Source organism: Pygocentrus nattereri, chromosome 2 (genome assembly GCF_015220715.1).
Source record: "Pygocentrus nattereri isolate fPygNat1 chromosome 2, fPygNat1.pri, whole genome shotgun sequence".
In the NCBI taxonomy this organism is placed as follows: domain Eukaryota; kingdom Metazoa; phylum Chordata; class Actinopteri; order Characiformes; family Serrasalmidae; genus Pygocentrus; species Pygocentrus nattereri.
The window spans coordinates 29,230,281-29,254,835 of record NC_051212.1 but is presented as its reverse complement, the minus strand read 5'-3'; the positions used below and the strand labels follow the sequence as shown (position 1 = coordinate 29,254,835).

At 39.3% G+C, this 24,555-nt stretch overlaps 2 protein-coding genes across 3 annotated transcripts in view; one reads left to right on the top strand and one right to left on the bottom strand.

Annotated features, from left to right (window-relative positions):
* Positions 1-7,140: 7,140 nt before the first annotated feature.
* On the bottom strand, positions 7,141-12,873 carry gba3 (glucosidase, beta, acid 3). Its single transcript, XM_017713960.2, has 5 exons — positions 12,522-12,873; positions 11,583-11,807; positions 9,180-9,982; positions 8,740-8,863; positions 7,141-8,001 (listed from the first exon to the last, which is right to left on the bottom strand). The coding sequence occupies exons 1-5, from the start codon at positions 12,604-12,606 to the stop codon at positions 7,790-7,792; spliced, it is 1,449 nt and encodes a 482-aa protein (XP_017569449.1). The 5' UTR covers positions 12,607-12,873; the 3' UTR covers positions 7,141-7,789.
* Positions 12,874-14,259: 1,386 nt separating this feature from the next.
* adgra3 (adhesion G protein-coupled receptor A3) overlaps positions 14,260-24,555 on the top strand; it is a 49,168-nt gene continuing 38,872 nt past the window's right edge. For both annotated transcript variants that reach the window (XM_017713959.2, XM_017713958.2), the window contains exon 1: positions 14,260-15,403. In XM_017713959.2, the coding sequence (XP_017569448.1) occupies positions 15,183-15,403 (221 nt within the window). In that variant the 5' untranslated portion in view covers positions 14,260-15,182. The remainder of the gene's footprint in view (positions 15,404-24,555) is intronic.

Below are 24,555 nucleotides of genomic sequence, written 5' to 3'. Positions count from 1 at the left end.
GCACAAGAGCACTAAGCAAGGTCCATAAAGACATGGGTGAGTGAGTTTGGTGTAGAAGAACTTGACTGGCCTGCACAGAGTCCTTAACCCTACAGAAAAGGCCTTCTCTTCCTACATCAGTGTCTGACCTCACAGATGTGCTTATGAAAGAATGGTCAAAAATTCCCATAAACACATTCCTAAACTTTGTGGAAAGTCTTCCCAAAAGAGTTGAAGATGTTATAGCTGCAAAGGGTGGACCAACATCATATTAAATCTTATGGATTAAGAATGGGATGTCACTCTACATAAGTATAAATGAGTACTGTTTTAGAAACTCTTTTGCTCTCATTTTTTTCTCACTGAAAATTATTCACTTGTTTTTCTTTGACTTTGACTTTCCCCTTCCTAATGCAAGTGGATTAACTTGCATCTAATCTCCTCAGACATGTCTCCCAAAAACTTAATGGCCATTTTGAGTAGAAATTTTGCTCTCTTTTGCACAGTACTGTAGATAGTTAAGTCACCATAAAAAATTGTCGTCCTATACTGATATTGATTCAAAGTTTAGAACCTGCACTTTCAGCAGAATTTCTACACTTTGTTTAATGAGCCAGGGGTGAGAAATAATTCATATAAATATGCCTTTCTTTTGATATTGCCAGCTATGACTGCATCATCTAAGAGTTAAACAAATAAGGAAGTAGGGCATTACTAGCGCACTTCAGCTGACATTGTTATTATGCTTAACAGGATCTGCATTTATCTAATTTGTGACTGCATGGTTCAGATTGTCTGCATGCTTCGCAAAGAAGAGTCTACATTTTTCTCCTGAAGAGCAATATGCTCCGAATGATAGTATTTGCAGCTATTTAGAGGAGCCTGATGAGGGGGTTTTAGCATGACACCAGTCGTGATATAAACAAAGACTGCGGCAGTACGAGTGTAAGAATGTAATGCTGTGATTATTGCGACCCCAGGGAGCCCTCGTTGAGCCTCTTCAGTGCTGCCGGTTCACAGCAAGTGCCTATTATTCTGCTGTAAATGGAACCGAAAATGTACGTTCAACACTAAGTGAGCTACTAAAACTATATGCCGTGTTCACTTGTAATCCCTCATAATTGTGTCATTAGGGTGCTTATTCGCTACGTTTCAAACAGTCAGCAGTCAAGCTGCTGAATGCACTTGTGAGTGTCTTGCTCACCTTTTGCTCCTCCTCTGAAAACCAACTGTACTGAGTGTGTGTTACGCCTCTTACTCTGTTATCCCAAAATACATTCATGCACACTCTTAAAAATAAGGGGACCCAAAATAGTTCTCTCGAGAGTTGCCATAGAGACGTCACTTTGGGTTCCTTTAAATGGATGGTTCTTTACAAAAATAGTTGAAGTTGATGTGCAGATGTGAAGAACCTCCACAGAAAGGTTATATACCAATTAAAGGGTCCATATCCTACATTTTTCTTGTAAGTTATGATGTCCAAAATGAAGAAAAAAAGTGTTTTCATCTTGTGTGGCACACCAGAATTCTCTAAAAGGGAGGAATTAACTGTTTTTGTTACTGTGACTTTAAGACTAATATATGTAATAACATCTGCTCTGATTGGCCGCCCTGCATTGTACCTCTTTCAAAAGTCCAGACAGAGTCACTCCTTATAACTTCATGAGTGGAGCTAAACTGTTGTAAGTGGTTACATTCACATACCCTGGAATTTGAGACATCACAAAATAAATTAAAAGCGGCTGATTTGCAGCTTAGTTTCCATATTTGGACTGTATGTTCACATAGTACATCAAACACTTTCACTTAGAGTACCCCTAAAGCCATAAACTAAAACACACAAAGAAATCTATGTTGACTAATACATTTTAAATGTGTTAAGTTTTTTCCATATTGTTATGCCCTAAACAACTAAAATGGGATAGGAGCGTGCCTAGTTCTCAACACCCATCAAGAATGCGAAGATCTATGAACACGAACAGTTATGCAAATTGTGACCCCCATCCCTTTCCCACTATCCTGCATGCTGAGTTTATATTTGAGATGCGGCAGATTAGAAAGAGATAATTGTTCTGCCACTGCAGAAACAGTTTGGAAACACAAACATATAAATATATTAACTCATTTAAGCCTTTATTCTCTAAACTTGGGTCAGTAAGGTTTAGTAAGCCGAAATGAACCTGCATGGTTGTGTGTATAGTCTCTCTCATTAAGCTAACGCAAACGTCTAGTCCTAACATCTAGCAGTGTGTCTGCCAGGCCACCCTCATGTTTGGTGTTCAGTGGGATGAGAGGGCCGAAGGAATAAGGGCTTGAGAAAAAAGCATAGCATAGGCAGCATGGGCTCACGCTGCTTCCCCCGTCTGCGCTCGGAGCTCAGACGCTACACTCATGATGCCTCTCGGTGCTCTCACCAGTGCCCGGCATGATCCTCTCTTTAGCACATTTAGTAAATAGGCCTGTTATAGGCTCAAGCTCATTTGTGATGTACAAAGCTAAGCTGCTGTAAAGTGCTTCACAAGTTGTCTGATATACTGAGAAAACCAGGGTTTTGGATGAAAACTTGTGAATTCTGCTCTGTAGTAATGCACTCTCACACTTTAAAAAGAGGGGTTTTTTTAAGGGTTCTTTAATAAAGAAAATGATTCTATATAGAACCATGAACATTAAAAGAGCCCATTGCATCATTAAATGGTTCTTTGCATCATTAAGAAGTTTATCTTTTTGAAGAATGTAGAGTAAATCCATCCTAAAAGACTTCATCATAAAAAATTAAAAATATATATTTTTCTGAGTGGGGGTAAGTGTTGAATGTAGAAAAAATTCCGTTTTGATGATATGGTCCTTTTAAGTTTTTCCTTGAACATACAAGCTAAGAATGATTTAGGAACCTTTGTTTGTAAGAGTTCACCTTTAATACAATCCCCAGCAAGTACACATGAGTGCATGCTGTTCATGGCAAAAAAGGCAGAGAAAATGTAGTGAAGCATCTGCAAGCAACCTTGAACTCTAAGGCTAATGCACTGTTTAGATTGGTATCGCTGAGGATGAAAAGACAACAGCACTGCAGTATCAGAATGAGGTTATGGCTGAAAGTAGTGGAGTTCAAGGCTGCTGCGGATGCATAGTGAGAAGACTAGTCTAATTCATTCTGTTTTGTGGCAAAAGACTGTCTTATATTCTGATTTAGATGAAGCCTGTATGCGCTTTATGGAATTCTGCACACCAAGTGGCCTATTTCAGGAGCATTCATCTTTTACATGCTGCTCGCTGCTGCTTACTTTAGCATACGTACTGAAAATGGGTGCAATTCATTATTTTTGTAGTAGCTCATCTATTAGGCTACAAGCACTTAATTATCCTGCTTTATATAACATACACGGTCATATTAGCATTGAAAATGGGTAATTATGTTGCATATGAATAAAGCAGGTCAATAACAAACATGTAATTTGTCATGGGGATTCTGTTTGTGGACTACACTTTCATATTTAGCCACAGTGCATAGTGTCTCTTTTTCTTTATTTATTTTGGGGAGAATTTTGGCAGTAAATTTGTGATCTTATTAACCTGTTAATCCTCCTCTGCATATACATGATAAGGGGGGATACACACACTCAGTTACTTCACTTCACCAGTGTTTACAGGTTATGCATGTACAATAGCCTTAGTATACATATTAATCAAGTATTTGCATAACAATCGCATAAATTAAGTGTTTGGATATTATGCAGGTAGGGTAGCCCAAGTGCTAATCTCATTAGCATTACGGCTCATCCTCATGTGAACTAACAGCAGCAGGGGTCAGCCCCGTCATGTTCTTTTACAATTAATGTAATCGTCTAAGACTGGTCTCAACAGAATTATTCAAACCCTGACTGGCATGTAAGTGTTCTAGCAGGATCATGTCTTCATTCAGGTGTTACTGGAGCGCATGTTAACTAGTCAGAGTGCATTGTTATTCCATCTTTACTCCAGAGGTAATAAAGAGGATGATGATGGTGCATCTATTCATTACAGAGGAGTTCAGGGCTGGAACTGATTGAAGTACCTGACAGATGTGTTTAACGTATTCGCACTTTCCTGAACACGGATTAATCAGTGCAGTAGACAAGAGATGCAGTGAATGCTGAGAGGAAGCATGAGCAGTGAACAGGAAGGAGGGAAGGAAGGAAGAAAAGGGAAAGAAAGAAGGTGAAGGAAAGGGAGGAAGGAAAAGGAAAGGGAAGGAAAGAAGGTGAAGGAAAGGGAACGGACGTAAGGGAAGGAAAGAAGGCGAAGGGAAGGAAGAAAAGAAAGGAAAGGAAGGAAAGAAGGCAAAGGAAAGGAAGGTGAAGGAAAGGGAAAGGAAGGAAGGGAAGGAAAGAAGGCGAGGGGAAGGGAAGTAAGGAAAGAAAAGGGAAGGAAAGAAAGCAAAGGGAAGGAAGGAAGGTGAAGGAAAGGAAAGGGAATGAAAGAAGGTAAAGGAAAGGGAAAAGAAGGAAGGGAAAGAAAGATGGCGAAGGGAGGAAGTAAGGAAAAGGGAAGGGAAATAAAGAAAAGGGAAGGAAAGAAGGTGAAGGAAGGGAAGAAAAAGATAGAAAGAAGGCCCAAAAAAGAGACATACATCAAAAAAAGAAAGAAAAAAACATTCCATGAAAGAAGGAAATAATAAAAGTCCTCAAAGAAGGAAAAAAGAAAACCTTTTGAGAAAAAAATGAAGCAATGTCCTCAAATAAAGAAGGAAAGAATGAACAAACGTAATCAAAGAAATATGGAAGCAAAGAAAGACCTCAAGGAAAGATGGAAAATCCTTAAAGAAAGAAGCAAAGAAAAGCCTCCAAGAGTGAAGGAAAGAATAAAAATCATCAAAGAAAGAATGAAGTACAGAAAGTCTTCAGAGGAAGAAGGAAAGAGGAAAGAGAGGAGAGATGTGTGTATTTAGGGTGGTGTAATGATCGGTGCAGTACAGTGTAGCAGGTCTGCTGTGTGTATCTGGTCTCTACACTCATCACCTCAGATGTTCTTGTGATTTTCTCCGTGATTTGAGTCGTTTCACTTCTGCTTTCTGTTTTTATTTTCTATTCAGTCTCTGTTACAAACCAGAGCACTGCTGCAGCTGAAGCCGATGTTCTGCAGTGTTTTAGATCTCAGTCTTATGAGAAAACCTTCAGCCTGATTTATTTCCAAATAACCTGTTAAACAATTTTATCTGTAGTGATTAGAACACGCAAAAGCATCATCTACATGTTCTCGACTGTTCCATCTCTGTCTGCAGCCCACAAACTCAGAAATCAATGTTCAAACTTGGGAAGAGGCTCTAAATCGCTCTCTAACTCCAGCGTCACGCTTTTTACCGCATTGATAAAAGTCACACTATGGATTCAAAGGACAAGTAATGCTACTGGAAGCACTTATCCATCCAGCTTGCTACTCTCTCTCTCTCTCTCTCTCTCTCTCTCTCTCACACACACACACACACACACACACACACACACACACACACACGGTACGACGAGCAGAAATTTGTTCCCAGCAGCAGTGAGAGGAGAAATAGGTCAATGAGATTTTTTTAATGTTTGATTATTTCACAGATGACAAATCGAAACCAATGCGATTAACATCAATTCTGAAAAAAAAGATAAAAGATAACTGAAAGAAAGAAAAAGAGAAAAATTAGGAAGAATATAGAACACAATGAAAAGGGAAACAGAAAAGAGAGAAAATAGATAAAGATAAAAGAAACAAAGAACAGAGGTGAAAAAATAGAATGAAATAAGAAAGGAAGAAAAAACTAGGAAAAGTTCAAAATAAATAATACAGAAAAAAGAACCCGAAAAAGATTGAAAAAGGAAGGTGAAGCAAATGAAAGAATGAATGGAAAGGAAAAAGGGAAGACAAAAAAAAGAAGGGAAGAGGAGAAAGTAAGGAGCAGTATGTGTCCGGGTCAGGTTGCAGAATGAAGATTGTTGTAGACTGAAGAGAGACACGAACACTGACCGCTGGAAGCTGAACGCTGGAGTGGAAGCAGCAGAGCAGATGGTTTTCTCCTCTCTCCTCACGTCCCCCTCCTGCTCTCTTTCCCTCTCCTGAGAGCGAAGAAGAAAAGGAAGCAAAGGTGAAGGGAAAAGCAGGCTTCTCGGCCTCGTGTTTGGAGAGAAAAGCGCGAGTTTGAAGGAGGGATAGTTGGAGATGGAGCGTGTGTGATAAGGGAGCTCAAGGGTAAAGAGAGATCATCCTCATCCTCAACTGATTATCACAGAAACAATTTCATTACAAACTTACTTGCGGGAATATGCAGATGAGGGTGATGGGTAATAGAGTGGCTAATTATTTGCCACAAGTCAACTCCCCTGTACCTGTATGTGCTATATAAGCTCAGGACATAAGCTCCCAGTTTTGTATATAATTCATAACAGAGATACTTAATTAGCGGCTAAATTATTCAGTTAATTTATATTAAGCAAATGAGTTCCCTTGTCGTTGAATATTTCATTAAAAGCCTGTCAAAATATAACAAGTTAACTTTGGTCAAATACAAATGTGTGTCTCGTCTGCAAATGGGCTCATCTGTCCCCACAGCCACTGCAGAATATGATTAAATATTACAATTAAACATACTAATGCATCTTCGCAAGTTACTTTACTGCACATGATGGATCTGCAGAAACAGCTGTAGAAAGGCCTTTCATTGCTGCTCAAAATATAACTGATACACATCAACTCAGATATATAAAATGTATATATAGAATATCATCTATAATCATAATAATAACAATATATAATCTGATCAGAACAAGAGGGGGATGACATTTAAGTACACTATTAATACAACCATTAAAATATTGGTGAAAATTCATAATTCAGACAGGCTTAAATATGACATATATATGACAACCATGTCTAAGTAAATATTGATACATTTGCTTGATGTGAAACCAGCATGGAAGTAATTATTAGCATGTGATTTGTATGGGGGTGAATAATTATGTTATTTCTTAATGATTTATAATAACCTATGGATTTATTTATAATGAATGTACTGTCCCTTCGTATCCATAAAACTATGAGGTCATTTTTATATGATCTGAGGAGAATGGAAGGCATTTCATTTTGAAACATTAAAAACCCAAACTGTAAAAATATTTGAATCTGAAAAACTAAACAGCTTAAATTCAACAATGTAGTGAAAACAGATTTATTGCTTGAACCAGTGGTCATCAACCTGCCTCTAACATGCTACCCCCTTTTTTGTACCTCCAATGCATCTAATCCAGCCAATCAAGGACTTCTGAAGAAGTTAATTAACTGGAGCAGGTGTGGGAGATTGCAGTTGGAACTAGACTTAACAGGAAGGCAGATCGCCAGGACCAGGGGTTGGTGACCACTGACTTGAAGCTTATACACTTGTGATACCATTTTCTGCCACACTGTGGCAGTAGATAACAGCAAATCACTACCTGCCTGTCAATCTCTGGTCCTCCCACTTTACAGCATTCATTTCAGCTTAAATAGAGACCATTATTCCTTATTATTAATACTTTATTCCAGAAGTGATTTAAGAAAGTTCTTAAACAGTTTTTCAAAGCTGTGAAAAAGCACAGACTTCATATGTTGAGATGTTTTCAAATGACTTTTTTCACTCACTTGACCACAGGAAACATTTGTATATTTCATGTTTTTCAAGTATTTCATGTTTATAAAAGTTTGAAAATGTTTTTTTCATTCTTCACTTAAACTATGGATTATTACTTCCTTTTTCAGTCCGGATAGAATGTTCTCATCACGGTTAGACATGCCTCCAGAATAGTGAGAACACAAAATTCTGTGTTCAGGTCTTTTCCAGCTTGATGTGGGTGCGATGTCTGGATATCACAGCTGCATATTCTCTACCGGAGTGGTAAACGGTGCGCTTCAGCTCAGCTCTGGAGAAGTCCACATGAAAGAGGCCAAATCGTGCTCTGAAGCCTTCTGCCCACTCAAAGTTATCCATGAGCGTCCATGCAAAATATCCCGTCACACTCACACCATCATCTCTGATAGCTGGAAAACAAGGCGGGTATGTTGATAAGTGATTGGAAAGGAAATAGGACAATGTCTAATTGTACAGTCTAGCGCAAAAGTTTAAATACCCCTATGTGAATGACCATGGATGTGAATAACGGAGTATTTTGTTTTAAAATGTTTGAAAACATTTTATTTCATTCTTTTGCAAAAATAATTCATTTTTTGTTTATATTTAATGCAATCTATGGCCCACTACAGACCACTTGGTTTATTTGTTTATTTACTTTATTTTATGTTTATTTTTTTGTTTAGATTTACTATATTGGAGAAAAAAATAGAAAAACCCTCCAGTATGTTCAATTCAGCAAAGAAACACTGCAGTAAAGAAAAATTGCATTGCATATAGAGGAACAACAAAAAACGTCATTCATGATTTATCAACAAAACGTCATTCATGATTTATACTCGCCATATATATATATATATATATATATATGTGTATATATATATATATATATGTGTGTATATATATATATATATATACACATACACACACACACACATATATATATATATATATATGTATATATGGCAAGTATGAATCGTGTCGAGCAACTTCTGTACTAGTATACTGGTATTGGTGTCACACTACAATTTTTTTTGACGCATGTGTTCAGTAACTACAATCATTTTAATGCCATGTAATCCTGTGATATTGAGATGTGTAATGGGTATTTGACATAGCTTTTGTAACATTCACTGATATTGAAAGACCTTTAGATACTTCCTGAAGAGTGTCCTGATAAAATTGCCAGCGCTCAATGTCCTCCAGTTCAACCGGTCCTATCTGTGAGAAGCCGTTTTCAGTGATGTAGATGTCTGGGTTGTTGTAGGTCTCCTGAGAAAACGTTCCAGGTCAGTAAGATAATGCGTAAATCATTGCTGTCAGAACAAAACCTTGTATCTCCATTGTTGTAGCTTTTTATGTCATTTGAAAATACCAGCTGCCCTTTACATTGTTTTAAAATTTCATAATAAATGGGCCAAAACAAATAATCTAAAATGACTTGGAATGAAATCTTGTTAGTTTGAATTTCACTGTTGACTGTTGTTTCCTACTCCTACTTACTTTTTTGGAGGTACAAGGTTTTGCTTTCAGAGATTAAATACAAAATGCATGGATTGAAAAATGTGGCGTAAACATCTCTCTGTACCTTTATGTAATTTAACAACTTGCGCAGTCCTTCCGGCACTACAGCGAGCCAGGATACCCCACAGATTGGCCATGACGGATCCATCACAACCTCTGCTCCCTGGTCCCCTTTGAAACTGAGCTCACTGCGATGAGAACTTGTATTCTTCACTTTACGTGAAGTGTAGTAGTTCAGTGCAAAGAAATCTGCTGTGCCTAAAGGGTTGGGCTCATCCTCTGAAAACTTTGGCAGCCGAGGACCCTCAGAGAACCCTAGTTCCAGGTTCCTGGCCTCAATCCTGGTCTTCATTTTCTCTGGATAGTCCCCTGTGCAAAATACAGGGCAAGCGAACCAGCCCAGAATGAAGTCCATGTATCGTTCTGTGGCTGATACATCCTCGGGATTGCTTGGGTCCAAAGGCTCAGCCCAGTCACTACTAAGAGCTATGGACACTTTCCCTCCTTGGAGATGTCTGAAATTAGCATCATAACTATGCCAGGCTTTGGAGTGGGCACGCAGCATGTTGTGACCCACCAGGTAGACAGAGGTGCCTGGTTCTCTGAGCCCTGGGGCATAAAGGCCATCCTCGTACCCATGTTTAGCACACACGTAAGGCTCATTCACTGTAATCCAGAGCTTCACCCTGTCCCCAAAGGTTTTAAAGCAAAACTTTGCATATGAATCAAAAACATCTGCAATCTCTGGAGATTTCCATCCACCACGATTCTCCAGGGCCTGGGGCAGGTCAAAGTGGTTCAGGGTGACCATGGGCATAACAGCACTGGCAATGAGATCATTGATCACTTTGTTATAATATGCAACACCTGCAGATTAAAAGATAAAATAATTCATTCATCTTTTTTCGGAAGTCATGTCCTGACAATGAATCAGGTGTGTATTAAAGCTGAGTTGTGTAAGATTTTTGGTAAAAGTGAAAGGAGTCAGAAGGAAAAAAGCATGCTAATGGTGTGTTTGTGCTGCTGTGAAGTCACCTGTAAGCCCTATAAACAATCATGTAAAAGTCAGAGCTGTTGGGTTGGATTTCACAGATGTTTTTTGGACTATGTCACATGTCTTTACATATTAACGTCACAATCACAGGCTCCAAAAAAAAAAAAAAAAGATGACGATTTGATGACAGTAATAGTAGTAATTCACTTGCATTATCGGTTAACATATTTTCAATGTTGACATCGGTCAACAAGTTTTGACTGAGTTCTTCTTGAATACTCTTTCAATGAACTCGCAATTATCAGTTTCATATGCTCAGGGAAGGAGTCGGAAGCTCAGTCAACATTACAAAGTATTATTATGCACATTTCCACCAGAGAGGACTCCAAATCTCCAAAAATTACAGAGTGTAGCTTTAATAAACCTTGAAATATTTTTGGTGTATGTTTATGATATTTGGTGCATACCACCTTTTTGTATTGAAATACAGTATATTGCCAAAAGTATTCACTCACCCATCCAAATCACTGAATTCATGTGTTGCAATCACTTCCACACCCACAGGTGTATAAAACCAAGTGCCTAGGCCTGCAGACTGCTTCTACAAACATTTGTAAAAGAATGTGTCGCTCTCAGGAGCTCAGTGAATTCCAGCATGGTACCGTGATAGGATGCCACCTGTGCAACAAGTCCAATGTCAAAGTGGAAGCGATTAGGAACGGCTGCAACTCATGTAGGCCACATAAAATGACAGTGCAGGGTCAGCGAATGCTGAGGCACATAGTGCACAGAGGTCGCCAACTTTACTGCGAGCCAGGCCTTCTTGTCCAACATCAGTGTCTGACCTCACAAATGCGCTTCTGGAAGAATGATCAAAAATTCAGACAAACACACTCCTAAACCTTGTGGAGAGCCTTCCCAGAAGAGTCGAAGCTGTTATAGCTGCAAAGGGTGGGCCAACATAATATTAAACCCAATGGATTAAGAATGGGATGTCACTCAAGTTCACATGCGTGTGAAGGCAGACGAGCGAATACTTTTGGCAATGTAGTGCATCATGCATGACAGCATGTGTCTTATCTACTCTTCAGATACCGGTTTTCAATGTACAGTTAAGGGTGTTAGATATGGCATAAATGTTACATATTGATATTTTAAGACGTTCTGCTGATACATAATGTGCATCACAATATTTCTGTTTTCTGAGGTTTGAAAAGTTGGAAAAGACAAAATGCATCAATACTGTCAAAAACTATGAGTACAGTGATTTTTATTTATTATTTCACATACTATATTGTACAATATTCAGTTAAACAGGCCTAATAATGCTTTCTTTGTAATCAAATATGCAGTTGCTCTTTAAGTACTGACACTATCCACAGTATTCTCAGAAATGTGTATTGTGCTCTAAAATGACTGTTTATGACAATAATGATAAATATCATACTGTCCACCCCGTGTACAATACTGTACCTTTTGGATTGATATAATTTGTGGTTCCATCAGGAAGCAGTCGGGACCAAGATAAGGACAGGCGGTAATGGGTGAGGCCTAACTGCTGGATACATTTCAGGTCTTCTTCCCAAAGCTGGTAACTGTTGCAGGCCACATCTCCTGTCTGATCCTCAAATACTCTGCCTTTAGCATGGCAGAACGTGTCCCATATGCTGGGGCCTTTACCATCCATGTCCCAGCACCCTGCATCAAAGACGACATCTTAGAAAAATGATTCTAAATAATACTTTATTTTCAAACAGAATACAGGAAGCATATGATTTGTACTGTAAATCTTTAGTTTCATTCATTCTGTTCCTTTCTTTGAATGTCATAACCCAGTTTATTAATGCAGCTCCATGATTAAATGTCTTTGGTATAACAGTCAAGCAGGCATTCTTCCATTCTAGAGAAACAGTCAGAACTGTTTCCAGTGGTGGTGACAGGAACCAGACTTTTGAACAGATTAACTCAGGGGTGCAGAGCTCCCGTCCTGGTGGGCTAATGTCTAGCAGTTCGGTAATCCACCTGCTCAGGAACACCTTGCATGTTTACATTGTTGTTTGCCAAAAAAGTTGCCAAATAAAACTTTTCCCCCCAACAGTTACCACTATTTCACCAGTAGTAGAAGATGTGTAGAGTCACTGGTTGTTCTGTACAGTAGACATCAGTGCTGCAGACATCATAACCCCTGCTTTTAAACCAATAACGTTACTGTACAGACATCCGATCAGGCAATGGCTCTATGATGAACCACTGCACAGCAAACTATTCTGAATTACTCTTACATCTCAACCACTGAGTTATGGAGGAATTTTGTAAACTCACTGGAATTCCCCTTTAAATTGGTTCTATGAACTGTGGAGTACACCGTAAAAGCTGGATTGGACATGCAGGTCAGCTGGAGCTGGAGTTTACCTTCGATTTGATAAGCAGCGGTTGCAGCTCCCCACGCGAAACCCTGTGGAAAGGCATCCGCTGGTACCTCTTTAGAAAGAGACATCTTTATCCCAGAGCAGCGTTCATATAACGCGCTCCTGCTCTGTCAGCGCTTCCTTGGCATCTGCGGTTTTGTTTCGAGATGTTCTCCTGTATTCGCACGAAAAGGAAACGCAGCGCCGAGCGTCCGTACGCGCAGCCCTACGTCGCCTACGTCATCGCGCAGTCAAGAGGAAGACGCTCTGCTTGAGGTCAGCGGGTCTGCCGGAGTGAGCAGACTGTCTGAATGAGGGATTAGAAGGAGGTGGAATTATCACAAATATCACACCAGGTCCAGTTATGGCTCCAGTGTTAATCCACACCTTCACACAGGGTCTTCTCGACTTTCCGGTTGACCACTGGTCTGAACTGCCCGTTTACAGAGGCTCGGGGTTGTTTAGTCCTCTGCGGTGGCATGAAAGCACATTCCTCTAACTCCACTGTTTCTGGCAGCAGTACGTCAATATATCGGCTAAATATCTCGAAATAATAAGTACTTTTCTCGAAATGCTGGCTTTTCTGTGTTCTGTGTTTTCTTGATGGGTTGATATCACAGAGTAAAGTTGCTGTTAGTTTAACAGGGGAACTGTGGCTGATTCTAGATGCATTTGATGGTTTCCTAGTGGAATCTAAAGCTGTTCTACAGGAACCTAGTGGTCTCTAATGGTAAACAATAAGCCAATTCCCATTAGAAAGCAAAACCATCAGGTTTTAATCCTAATGCTTCGAATGATATTTTCCTGTTTTTACCTATTAAATATGTAATGTTGACTGAGTAAGTGGATATTTTGAGAAAATAATTATTTCAACATATTAATTCAACACTGCTAGAAAAACAAACCAGTGATTTAAGTACTAGTTTGATCATGCTGGGTGACCAGAAGTAACCATATGACCAAAATAAGTAATCGTTTTGGTCAATATTTTGAAACTTTCCATGGTCATTTATGTCACGTTTAGTTTTTCAACCTACAAGTTCAGTTTTGTACTTTGTGTAGTAGTCACAGTATTAATGTGTACTATGAAAATCCATATTTTTAGATTTTTGAGAAATAACCTTAAGTCGTACGTTTGAGAAAATAAGTCATTTTTAAATATTAGGTCACAATTTTGACACACAAGGAGAAAAAAAATCACTTTGCCAAGTGCAACAAAAATTCTCAGTTTGCGGTGATTGTTTAGATTTCATCTTATACTAAAACATTATAACACAACAAAATATAAAGTAATATAATATAGCATGAATCTACTTAACACTATTTTTTATGAAATCTCTGCTTCCACTTTCCATAACTAACGGTTTTGTACCCTTGAGATTACCACCCCAGTGATTTAGTACCTTTTTTTCCTGAAAGTGCTCTGCAAACAATTCTGACTCAGTGTTTCACATCAAACCACTCTGAAAGACTTTCCTTATATCTTAAATATTTAATTATGCACAAAAATTGTGCAATGCTCCTTTAATGTGAGCTACTGACAAGACAAAATTCCAATGAATGTCTTATTATTGCTTATATTGCATTGAATAAATGTGTGCCTGTTAAAATGAATCGCCGAATCGGACAGCTCGATTCCTTGAATCGAGTCGTTCCAAAGAATCGGTTTGGGGAATTGAATCGGACGCTCCAGTGCTGCTCCTCTTCTAACGAGCTGCCGTGACGTCAGCAGAGGAACTGGAACATGGAGCTCTCAGGCTGGGAGAGTTCAGTGTGAATGGACGGAGTTCATAAACTACGGGCAGCCGCCGAGACTACAGCGCTGGGCTCTCCACGCTCCTTTAATCTGAAGTAGCCGCAGACGTGTTTCCGACACGTGGATATCGCATAAAATTCTCAAGACCTGACAGAAAAAGTCCTCGGTCTGCTGTAGTTCAAGAAGCTCATCTTTTGGCATGCGGATATGCAATTAACGCACAGAGTTGGGACGCACGGCGTCTCTGCGAGCGCTCGTGGCTTTGTCTTCTGCTTGGTGTTCAGACCTGGGAGTCGGTGTGTCATGAGAGGAGCGCGAGGGAAAAGTTGCTCTTGATCGAAGTGTGATCAGATTTCCCCCAAGTGTGTGCGTGTGTGTGTGTTATCTTAGCTCGGCTGCAGCTGTCCAGCGCTCTCGTCGTGGAGTAGCTTAGAAAGAAAAGACTTGGATTCAATAGAGGAGCAACAAGAAATGAAATAAAGCATGCTCGAGTTAAAGTTGCCTGTTTTCTCGCTTAGCTACTTTGCGCTGGTGAACTTTTAGTGTGCCGGAGGAACGATGCAGCAGCGGAGCGGAATGCTGAACCGAGGCGCCAGGAAAACAAAGGATCTCCCACCACCTCTCCGCGTTAATGTGGGGCTTTCATAGCCACGAGAAACCAAGGCGTAAACCGCTGCTTTGGGCACGACGGCTTCCAACATGACCTGATCAAGCCTGTGTCTGAATTGCCCTGATTTGTGCTTGAGAGCGAGTCTTTTCTCGCGGAGATAAGCGGCTACCTTCTCAAAGAACCCCCGCCAGAGCCCGCTTGCTTTCTTTTTTCTTTCTTTCTTTCTTCGAGATTTAATTAGAGGCTACGCTGAATTCTCATCGTCGACTGTGGCTATTATCGCCTGAGAAGAGCGAGAAATGTCGGTCTGCGGTCTGTGGCTCCTTGTCTTGGCTTTGGAGCTGCTCGGAGGCTCAGACTCTGCAGTATCATCTGATTGTAAATCATATGACGAGCGCTCCAGAAATGCAGGGAAAGGCTCGCCGTCGGTGGCCACGGAGGACAGGAAAGTGGTTTGCAGCAACATGGAGCTCCATCAGGTGCTGCCTCCAGAGTCTTTCCCCAACCGGACAGTCACACTGTAAGTAAAATAGGCACCACATATAATCACCTTCTACTTCACTGTTTTGCCTACCATTTCTTGTGGGTGTTGGCTGTCCCGACGCTGGGGGGTAGAAGTTCTCACACTAAACACATCATACTATATAATTTACTAGGCCAAAGTCAAGTTAGGCCCCAGAGTTGATGATGAAGTGAGGACTCATGACATGACAGTGCAGTGGCAGGATATTGCACTAATTTCTAAAACACTGCTAGCCTTCCACTTGCTGCACATGATAAAAAAGAGGTTCTTTAGTAAAGTGAATAGTTCTCTTTATGCAATAAATTATTTCTCTGTCTGTCTCCACATGTATATGTAATATGTAAGCAAGCAAATCATCTTGTACATAATGTAACCTGAACATGGCTGCTGCTACTAAAGTACTCTCTCTGACTTGCTTGCCAGTTAGGCCTAGTCGCTGACCCTGTTTGAGTGCAGAAGTAGACCTGCTCTCTTAGCAAAACGGATTTTATGACTTGTAACAAACCAGACCTCTTTGTGGTGCTATACAGAACCATTTAAGGAGAGGTTCTTTAGAGGGTCATATGCAAAAGAAAGCAAGTGGATCTACAAGTGTTCACAGTTCTGTAAAGAGCCCTTGAAGAATCACTTTTAAGCTGTTCCAAAACTGCACATCAGTATATTTCCTTGACTAAAGTGTGAGATGCTAACATGGTGCATGGGATTATTGGACGTCTTCGATACAGCAGTGTTTACCAGCATTGCGCAAATGTGGGTTGTTGTGTCTGTCCACTGTTTGCATGTTTTTCCTCTGTGCAGCTTCAGCGAATTGTCAGGCCAGTTCTTTTTCTTTGTTGTCACCTCCCGAAAGGGGAGGGCTCAAACAACATGACACAATAGTGAAGAAAAAGTTAGTGAATGCTTTAGAATTATCTAGGTTTCTGTATGAATGGCTCCGAAGTCATAATAATAAATAAAGTCAATCTTATTTACCCAACAAAACTCTCATTTTACTGTGGCATGTTTTTATTGAAAAAACAATATAATAAAAATCAAGGTCATTGATGGAAACAGCATGTCAGCCTTTAAGATAATGTCCTTTTTGAAAAGAAGGTAATTGATCTCAGGTGTTCCAGTCATTTGAGGTGGGGGCCCCATGTACAAACTACTGTTTTGATTGCCTACTCTTCACCACAAAGTTCTGTTCCAGCACAATATAGCACAGTGAAGAAACTTCACAGAACCATCTGACTGGAAACGTTTACAGAAGAATTTCAAGAGATTTTTTTCAGGGCCTGATTGGCTCGCAATTATTCAGGGACCAATAAATTCCAAGTTGTATCAGAAAAGCCTACAGCAGAATGTCACTGCATCACTTTGCAGTCTAAAACCCAAGCAGTTGGGTTGTGTAACATGACAGTCGTATGAAAAGTAGGAGTAAATCAATAACAGTGGCAGAAACAGAAGAACTTGCCCGTTTTTGAACCACCAATTCATAGGCTTGACCTCAGTGCAGCTGAAATGCTGTGGTATATTATGAAAAATGCCATCCAGGCACAACATCCCCAAAATATAGATTATCTTAGTTTTGTTTTGAAAAATCAACCAAAATATCATTTAACGTCTCATCAGCAGCTGCAGATGGTGTATAGTCATGTTTCCTGCCAGTAACGGAGGCTCCAGTCTTTTTTTCCATCCGTCACTGTAATTAGTTAAGCTTTTGGTTCAAAAAAGATGTGGCAGTATAAAATGTCTGTTGTTCAGCAAGACTGCGTATTTATTGTTATGACTTTGGTCAAGTTCTAGGCCTGTGTTCACAAAGCTCCTCAGAGTAGATGTGCTGATCTAAGATCAGATTTCTCCCTCATTTGCTATGACTTTACTGACAGGAACAAATCCTAGATCAGCACTCATACTCTGAGAAGCTTCACGAATACAGGTCCTAATCTCAGTTTAAGTTTGTCACCAGCATTTCTTCTAGTCTATCCTAAGATCAAGCAGCAGTGTTTGGCAGTCGTTGATAGTATTCCCATGACGTCACAATTGTGCTGCCACCATTTTGGTAGGCAACTTTAAGCAGTGCTGTGGAGGTTTGTAAAGAAAAAAAGCCAAAACAGACGAAGCACTTTTGAAATCTCATTTACAAAGTATATTAACCGGTGTATTTGAGTGTATTGACTTGATGTTATTTGATTTGTTGCTATAGTGATAACAAATGAAAGCTAAAGCCAAATCGGTCGAGGTTTCCCAAAGAAGCGGGCTAAGTTTGATATATATGTTTGAGTTTATTATTTAAGAGCTTTGGCAGTTTTGGTAGCCAGTTTTATTTGTTATCAGTCCACCAGTCTAGCTAATCTTGTCATAGTGTTTTCTGGAGACTGCGTCTAAAACATATGCTCCACCTGCAGAGTTGTAACAGCAGTAACTGTGATGAGACGGGATCTCTCAGAGCACAGTCAGAGTTACGGCTTGCCTATCGGCATGGGAGAGCGGTGTTCTTAATGATGTAATCGAATGCTGTGAATAGTCCTGGCAGTCACCCTACACTTCATATTGTTTTCCTTTCCTTTGACAAAACCACATTCTTAAGATTAGGGATGTATGATGTCAGAATCATCTTGACATTGGCATGTACTGTATTTGCTTGAAAAAAAGACAAACATTTGACTGATATTTCAAACCAGTGTTTGGTGATGTAGTTATTGTTCAGATGACGCTGGTCTGCTGTGCAAAAAAAATCTATTTTATTCATTTTGCTGGATTTGTAGCACTGAACCAGGTAGCTATTTGTCCCAATATCAATAAATGTTTTTGTACCATATATTAGAGATCTGCACTGGCTTGCAGTTCCCATATTGGTGCATCCATAATCAAGGCTTTGATAATGAGCTAAGGAGTTTAGTTAGATGTGATAAAGGAGGGGACACACCGAAATGTGCAGTGCAAGACATCTTGATTAGTGTAAACAATTTCTATAAAGAGCTGGCAGTGGTTCAGAGTATTTCCAGACTTTTACAATTGCCAGTCTTTGAGTAACTGCTCTAATGGGCCATTGTCTTTGTATTGTTTTAGCTGTTATCCACTGATCAGCCATTTGCCCTTCACTTTTTGTGTATTTGCATTGTTTAAGTGCAAATGAGTTTGATTTTTCTGGACAAAAGAGGTTTTCACAGCTTCCTTTTGCCTTTAGAAAGTAAAGTTGGCAGAGTGAAGCATTTGTCCTAACTGTTCATGTAATTGTAGTCTTAAATGTGAAGGGACAAATCTCTGGTGGGGTTTTTGTACTTTTAGCCAAAGTTTTGATTTTTTTTTTTTTTTTGTTGTTGTTGTTTTTTTTTTTTTTAAATTACTGTTCAATTGCTGCACTTGAACCGGACCACATTCCATTTCATTGAGAGAGTGCAGTTGTTCCAGACTTCCCAAGGTGCTTGATACAAAGCCATATCTAAGTAAAATACATGATTTGCTTTAGGCTGCATACTACTGCCAAATATTCTTATTTATAAATGGGTACACTCAAACAAACTTTGTATACGGTTCAAAAACTGTTTCATTATTTTGGTATACAATATTTGTACATATGTTTTCTATGAATAACTTTCTGGCAGTTAAAATTTGAAAGTTTGTCCTCTGTGAATAACAGGGTAATTAAACCTCAGCCAGTGTCAAGTTCTTGGCCTCTCTGTGGGATGTTTGCACATTCCACTGGTGTATCTAAACTCCCATTTTAACTCATGGTGTCTCTGTGGCCTCCTGAGCATGAATCATGCAGACCAGCCAAAACAAATCTGTCCAATCTTTCTGTGAATTGTGAAGAAATTAGGAGATTGAGTTTAGGTTGTTTAGCAGACGGCCTGCTGGATGGTGAAAAGAAAACAGAATTCTAATGTTTCACAGTTTGTGTATGTACCGGAAAATGGAAAGGAGATACTGTGTGGGGAAATGAATAATGAAGATGGCAAAATATTTTCAGGGTTTATTAATAGCAGTCGGATACATTTACAAATGTTCACTTTAAATATTCACTTAATCCTTTTATTTAAGTGGATCCATTTTTACTTCACTATTAAACACACTGTTTTTGTTACTGTGCCTTTAAGATTAAATACGTAAATGACCTTTGAGTTTATGGGTTGTCCTGCATCATGCCTCATTCAGAAAATAGTCTTGGGCAAGAATTAATGTGGCTAAACTGCTGTAGGCTGAATGGATGTAAATGTGTTGATAACAGTGAATTAAACACTTATTTTTTTTATTTTATTTATTATTTTTTTCTTCTTCAGCATAGCTTCCATATATAGAATGTGTAGTAAGACTGGGTAGTAAATGGATGGTCTTCTAAGAACTTCAGAAAGTTTTTTTTTCTCTTTTAACAGAAAATATTTTAAAGGATAAAAGAGAGAGTGACTTTGTAAATTTGTTTAAGCATTTGAACTTTAATGTCTATTCATGACCTATTGACTGACCTCTCACTTCGCTGCATAGTTTAGCACCTTGTTGGAGCAGTTATCTGAAGCCCTGCGGTGCCTTTTCTGAACCTTTCAGTCACTTACTTCCTCTGGCCTAGACTGAGTCTCAGCACATACATAAAATCTGTGAGGTCATCACGTTTGCTCTGTCATCCTTGGCAGTTAACTTGGAAGAGCAATTAACTCGGGAGAGGAACACTTGTCGTCTTGAAGTTGCTGCAGGCAAGGTAATTTTCAGGATTCTCACATGAGATGTATAATTGAATGTTATCACATATGTGGAGAAAATGTCCTGTTTATACTTCTAACTTGAAAAGGAGCCCACTCTCTTTTAGAACTCTGGTGGAAAAGGCTGATAAATACTGTTAGAGCTGATATTTATGGTGGTGATCTGCTTTTTTGTGCAAGTGTAGCTGGTCACGTTTTGTAAGGTTTTTCCCGATTTCAACCATACCAAAAACTACAAGCAACTAGACATCCCATTGTTGCTGTGTGATGAAGTGTTCTTTTGGGCTTCAGTTTGGACTGTGTGTGGAAACCACGCAGTACATGAGGTACTGTTTACTTTGACTGTTGGTTCCTGTCTTTAAGCAGAGGTTCCGCTGCACTGATGATTCATGTTTGATGTGTTTTGCAGACGTATTGTTCGCTTTTTTGTCTCACTCTTTCAGAAGATCTGCATTATCTGTGTTCCATTTAGTGAAGAGAAAGAATTGAGAATGGCAGTGTGTGAAATATCTTTGAATGCATTTCCGGGTGTGTGTACACACAGCTGTGGCTCTTGTGTGTCTTTAGAAGGCTGATGTCGAGTGCGAACATAATCACTCTTTAGGAGCACCTGGCTATTTCTCTCTCCCCAAGGCACACCTGGTGCCCAAAGCAAAACACTGGGGAATACAAGAGTTCCTCCCATGGCAGGAAGAGCAGCCTCAGTTTAATACTCCAGCAGAGCTCCATTAAATGTGTGGTTCAGGGTGAAACCGGATCAGTTCTGATCAGTAGAACGCAACCCTCCAACCATGCTGAAGTATATATTTTTGTCTTGGACACTATTTCAAATGAAAGTTGCCAAATGGAACCAAAGGGCCTGTTGACACCTTGAGTCAACAGGCACATTTGGTATTTGGGTCGTTTTCTGATTTCACTTGATCCGACGTTACAGCCAGGTGTAAACATCCACAGATCACAGTGTGATCGGATTGTGATCAGGTCACCTAAACCCCACTTGGAGGTGCACAAGTGTGGACAAAATGCATTTTTCATATCAGTAGAATAATGTGAGTGGAAATACGGCTGCTGAGGGCTGACTGGTAGGTGAGAGGATAAATATGCAAGACGGGAGTTATCTCCAGACTGATTAAAACTTCGTATCGTGATAGGAAAAAATTGAACAGAAGTAAAACAGGTACTGTGTTTACATTCAGGTGCTTTTTATGCGAGTAAAGTAAAATTGGATGTCAACTGGTCAAACTGGGGACACATTTCATTAAAGTGTAAATGGAATCAGGCCATAATTTAGCCAGATGTGATGCTGACAAGACGGGCTCAAAAATCTTTGCCAAAAGAGATGCTATAGATCCCTTTTGATTGCCTTAAGATCTTTTTTAAGCCAGTACTACATTTTTAAATGAGACATTTGAGTGTCAAAAACCTCTATATAATGTCAAGGTTGTGTATGAAAGTCCAGTACTTTTTTCAGTACCTCAGTCTGACCAACAATTCAGTATTCTAACTTTCTGTACTCTCAATTAAGCTTGTGCCAGGTTGACCTCATATTTTGCATGCATTTAGAAGTTTTATATTGATAGAGATTAAATGAAAAAACACAAACATGTCAATTAAGCTGTAGAAATCTGATTTTCAATTCAATAAACACTTGTTCACAATGTGTTGAACGTTTACCTTTTTATCATAGCGTCTTTTTATTGATTTTTTTTTTTTTTTTTTTTTTTTTTTTTTTTTTGTTGATTCGGTATTGAGCCTCCTGACACTTGGTATCGGTAACAAAATCAAAATTCTAGTATTCTGATAACCCTTTTTTATACCTGTTAAATGCTTGACCCCCCGTAGATCCATAAGTGCAAGACAAGAACCATTTATGAACCTTTAATTCTAAAAGAATATTATAACACATAGAGAAGCATCTGATATGCTTTTCATTTTGACATGGCTGCTTTTTCCCTTTTTAAGATTCTTACTATTTCTGGCAGATGTGTTTTTGCTCTAAGAAGTTGTTGCTTCAGGTGGTAGAGCACTTTACTGGCTTGTTTGATTTGTTTAGCTGCTGCCACATGAAAAGATGAACTTGGGATTGTTTGAAGTGTTTGTGTAAGGGGTGCCCAGGAAAACATGCAGAGCTCCTGTGTGTTGCTGTTTGCTTTTACCTTTCAGGCACTGTTCTGGGTTCGGTTGCATTGCTGGCAGAGAAAAACATTTTCTTTTATTGTTCTGTCTACAAAAGAAGATTTTTGTAGATTAAGCAAATCTAGGCAGTTTAGTCCTATTTTACCAACTGTGTTCTTCCCAAAGTTCCACCAAAAAGTATTTTTCAGTGGTTTTAGAGAGAACTCGGGTGGGATTTGTTGATTTCTGTGCTAAACTCTCAGAAAAAATGGTAAAAAACTGTCACTGGGCTGGTACCCTCAAGGGTACACTTCAGTACTTCTAGTCAGTGAACATCATTGTACCATAACCCATTGAAATGACATTTAAGTTGCATTGAACCCATGTATCATTTATCATCTCTAGGCTTTTCATTTTATTGTTCTGTTTTAAAACATTAGGCTATGTTAGGGTACAAATACATACTTGTCTACTGGGAAAAGCTTATTTAAAGTACACAATTTGACCTTAAAACCACTCTACCTTGAGGGGGCACTTTGTTTGTGCCTTAAGGAAAGAAAAATGTACCTGTACAGTACCTTTATTTCTAGCAGTGTGGAGTCTTCCCAAATGTAAAACCATTTACTCTGTTTTTACCCATAAAGGTTATTATTTTACCTTGTGTGCTATAAAGTGGCTTCCATTTGCGCCTTATGCCTTAACCAACTGGAAGTGAAAGGAGATATTTGGCAGCTTGCTGCTCAGGAAAGCTCTCTTTACCTAAACCTATTCAGCTTTGACTTCACAAAAGCTGACTATGTGTGCCTTTATTTTCTTGGCAAAAAGCTGAGGATGCATGTTGAGGTGAATGCTACCTCCAGCAAACCTATCTGAATAGTTTTAGGCCTACAGGTCAGCGAGCCTTTCACTGTGGCAACTTTCACAGTAGAACAATAGTGAGACGTGATAGTTCTAGTATACCTTCCAAGCCGGTCAGCTGTTATACAAGTGTATGGATTTGATATTGGGGTATACATTTTCAAACCAGATAACTGATACTACCCAACACACATACCTCATTGTATATATTTGTGAAGAACCTGGAAGTGATGGTTTATGTTACATTACAGTGCTTGCCAAAGGTATTTACTGCCTCTGCCTGTGCTGTTTTTAGCAGTAGCATTAGCATTGCTGGTGAGATTTTACAGCCATGCTTGCTGTTTAAATGTTCTTAAGGGTAATTAGTAATCCAGTGTGTATTCAGCAACTGGCCTTTTACCTCTTAGCCCCATCCACTTCCTACTGGCGAAGATATCTTAAGTATATGTTGTGAGGAAGCAGGGTGTATACTGTAGAGCAGGTTTCAGAGACTAGAAATGCTAACAATGCAGAACAAACACAAGCGCAAGACTTCTCAAACAGCTGTCATGTTAACATTACCTGGCTAGCTAACTTGCCAGTTAAGCTAAGTGGATACCAGCAAATAAGCACCATTGTTCCATGAGATGTATGTTTATGATGTTTTGATTGAAGTCAGTCATGGGTGTGAGCAATACAGCAGAAATATTGTATCAGTCATGGGTGATTGTCATGATGCGCTATGTATCCTGGCAAAACACAGTGCACTAGTAGTGTGACATTTAAAAATGGCTATTAAAGAGTGTGATTTTTAGACATTTTGTCATATGGATGATTTTGCACAATATGCGTAGAAAAGTGTATTGTTTATCACGATTACGATAAAGTCATCATATTCCCCACCTCTAATCAGTCGATTCAATTGGGGCTGGCAGTTAACGCAGTGCTTTGTAACATGGCAGCTACAGTGCTGGACACATCTCCACCATAGCTGCATATATTTACACCCTTTTATTTGTTTCTTGTTTTTTTTGTTTTTCTTGGAGCACAGATGGTGGAACTTTCTGCAGTGCACTGCTGACTGTGCTGTGTTAGTCAGTGCACCCTTTTATATTGAATGTGTGCAGCAAGCAACAGTCATGAGCGCATGATGTGCAATTGTTTAGTGCTTGTTATTAATTGCATGTGCCTACAAGCATGTACAGATTACTCATAGCAAGTTCTTCACCATGGGAAAATGAACTTTTTAAAAACAGTTCTGCTTTGCTGCCATGTAGCGTCACTTTCGATATAAACCTAGGCTAACTGCCTGATTTCGGCTGTTGATATTTTATGTTCTGTGGCGCAGCATGCAAGTGCTGAAGCAAGTTTGACTAGATTCTGTCTTATTTTAGAAAATATATAATAATTGAAAAGTATATTAAAGTAACTTGTAAATAAACCATGCCTTTTGGGTCTGTCTGTCAGCCTGAAATCTGGGGCTGGCTAATCAGGTCTTTCAGTTTTGTCTCTGAAAGGCTG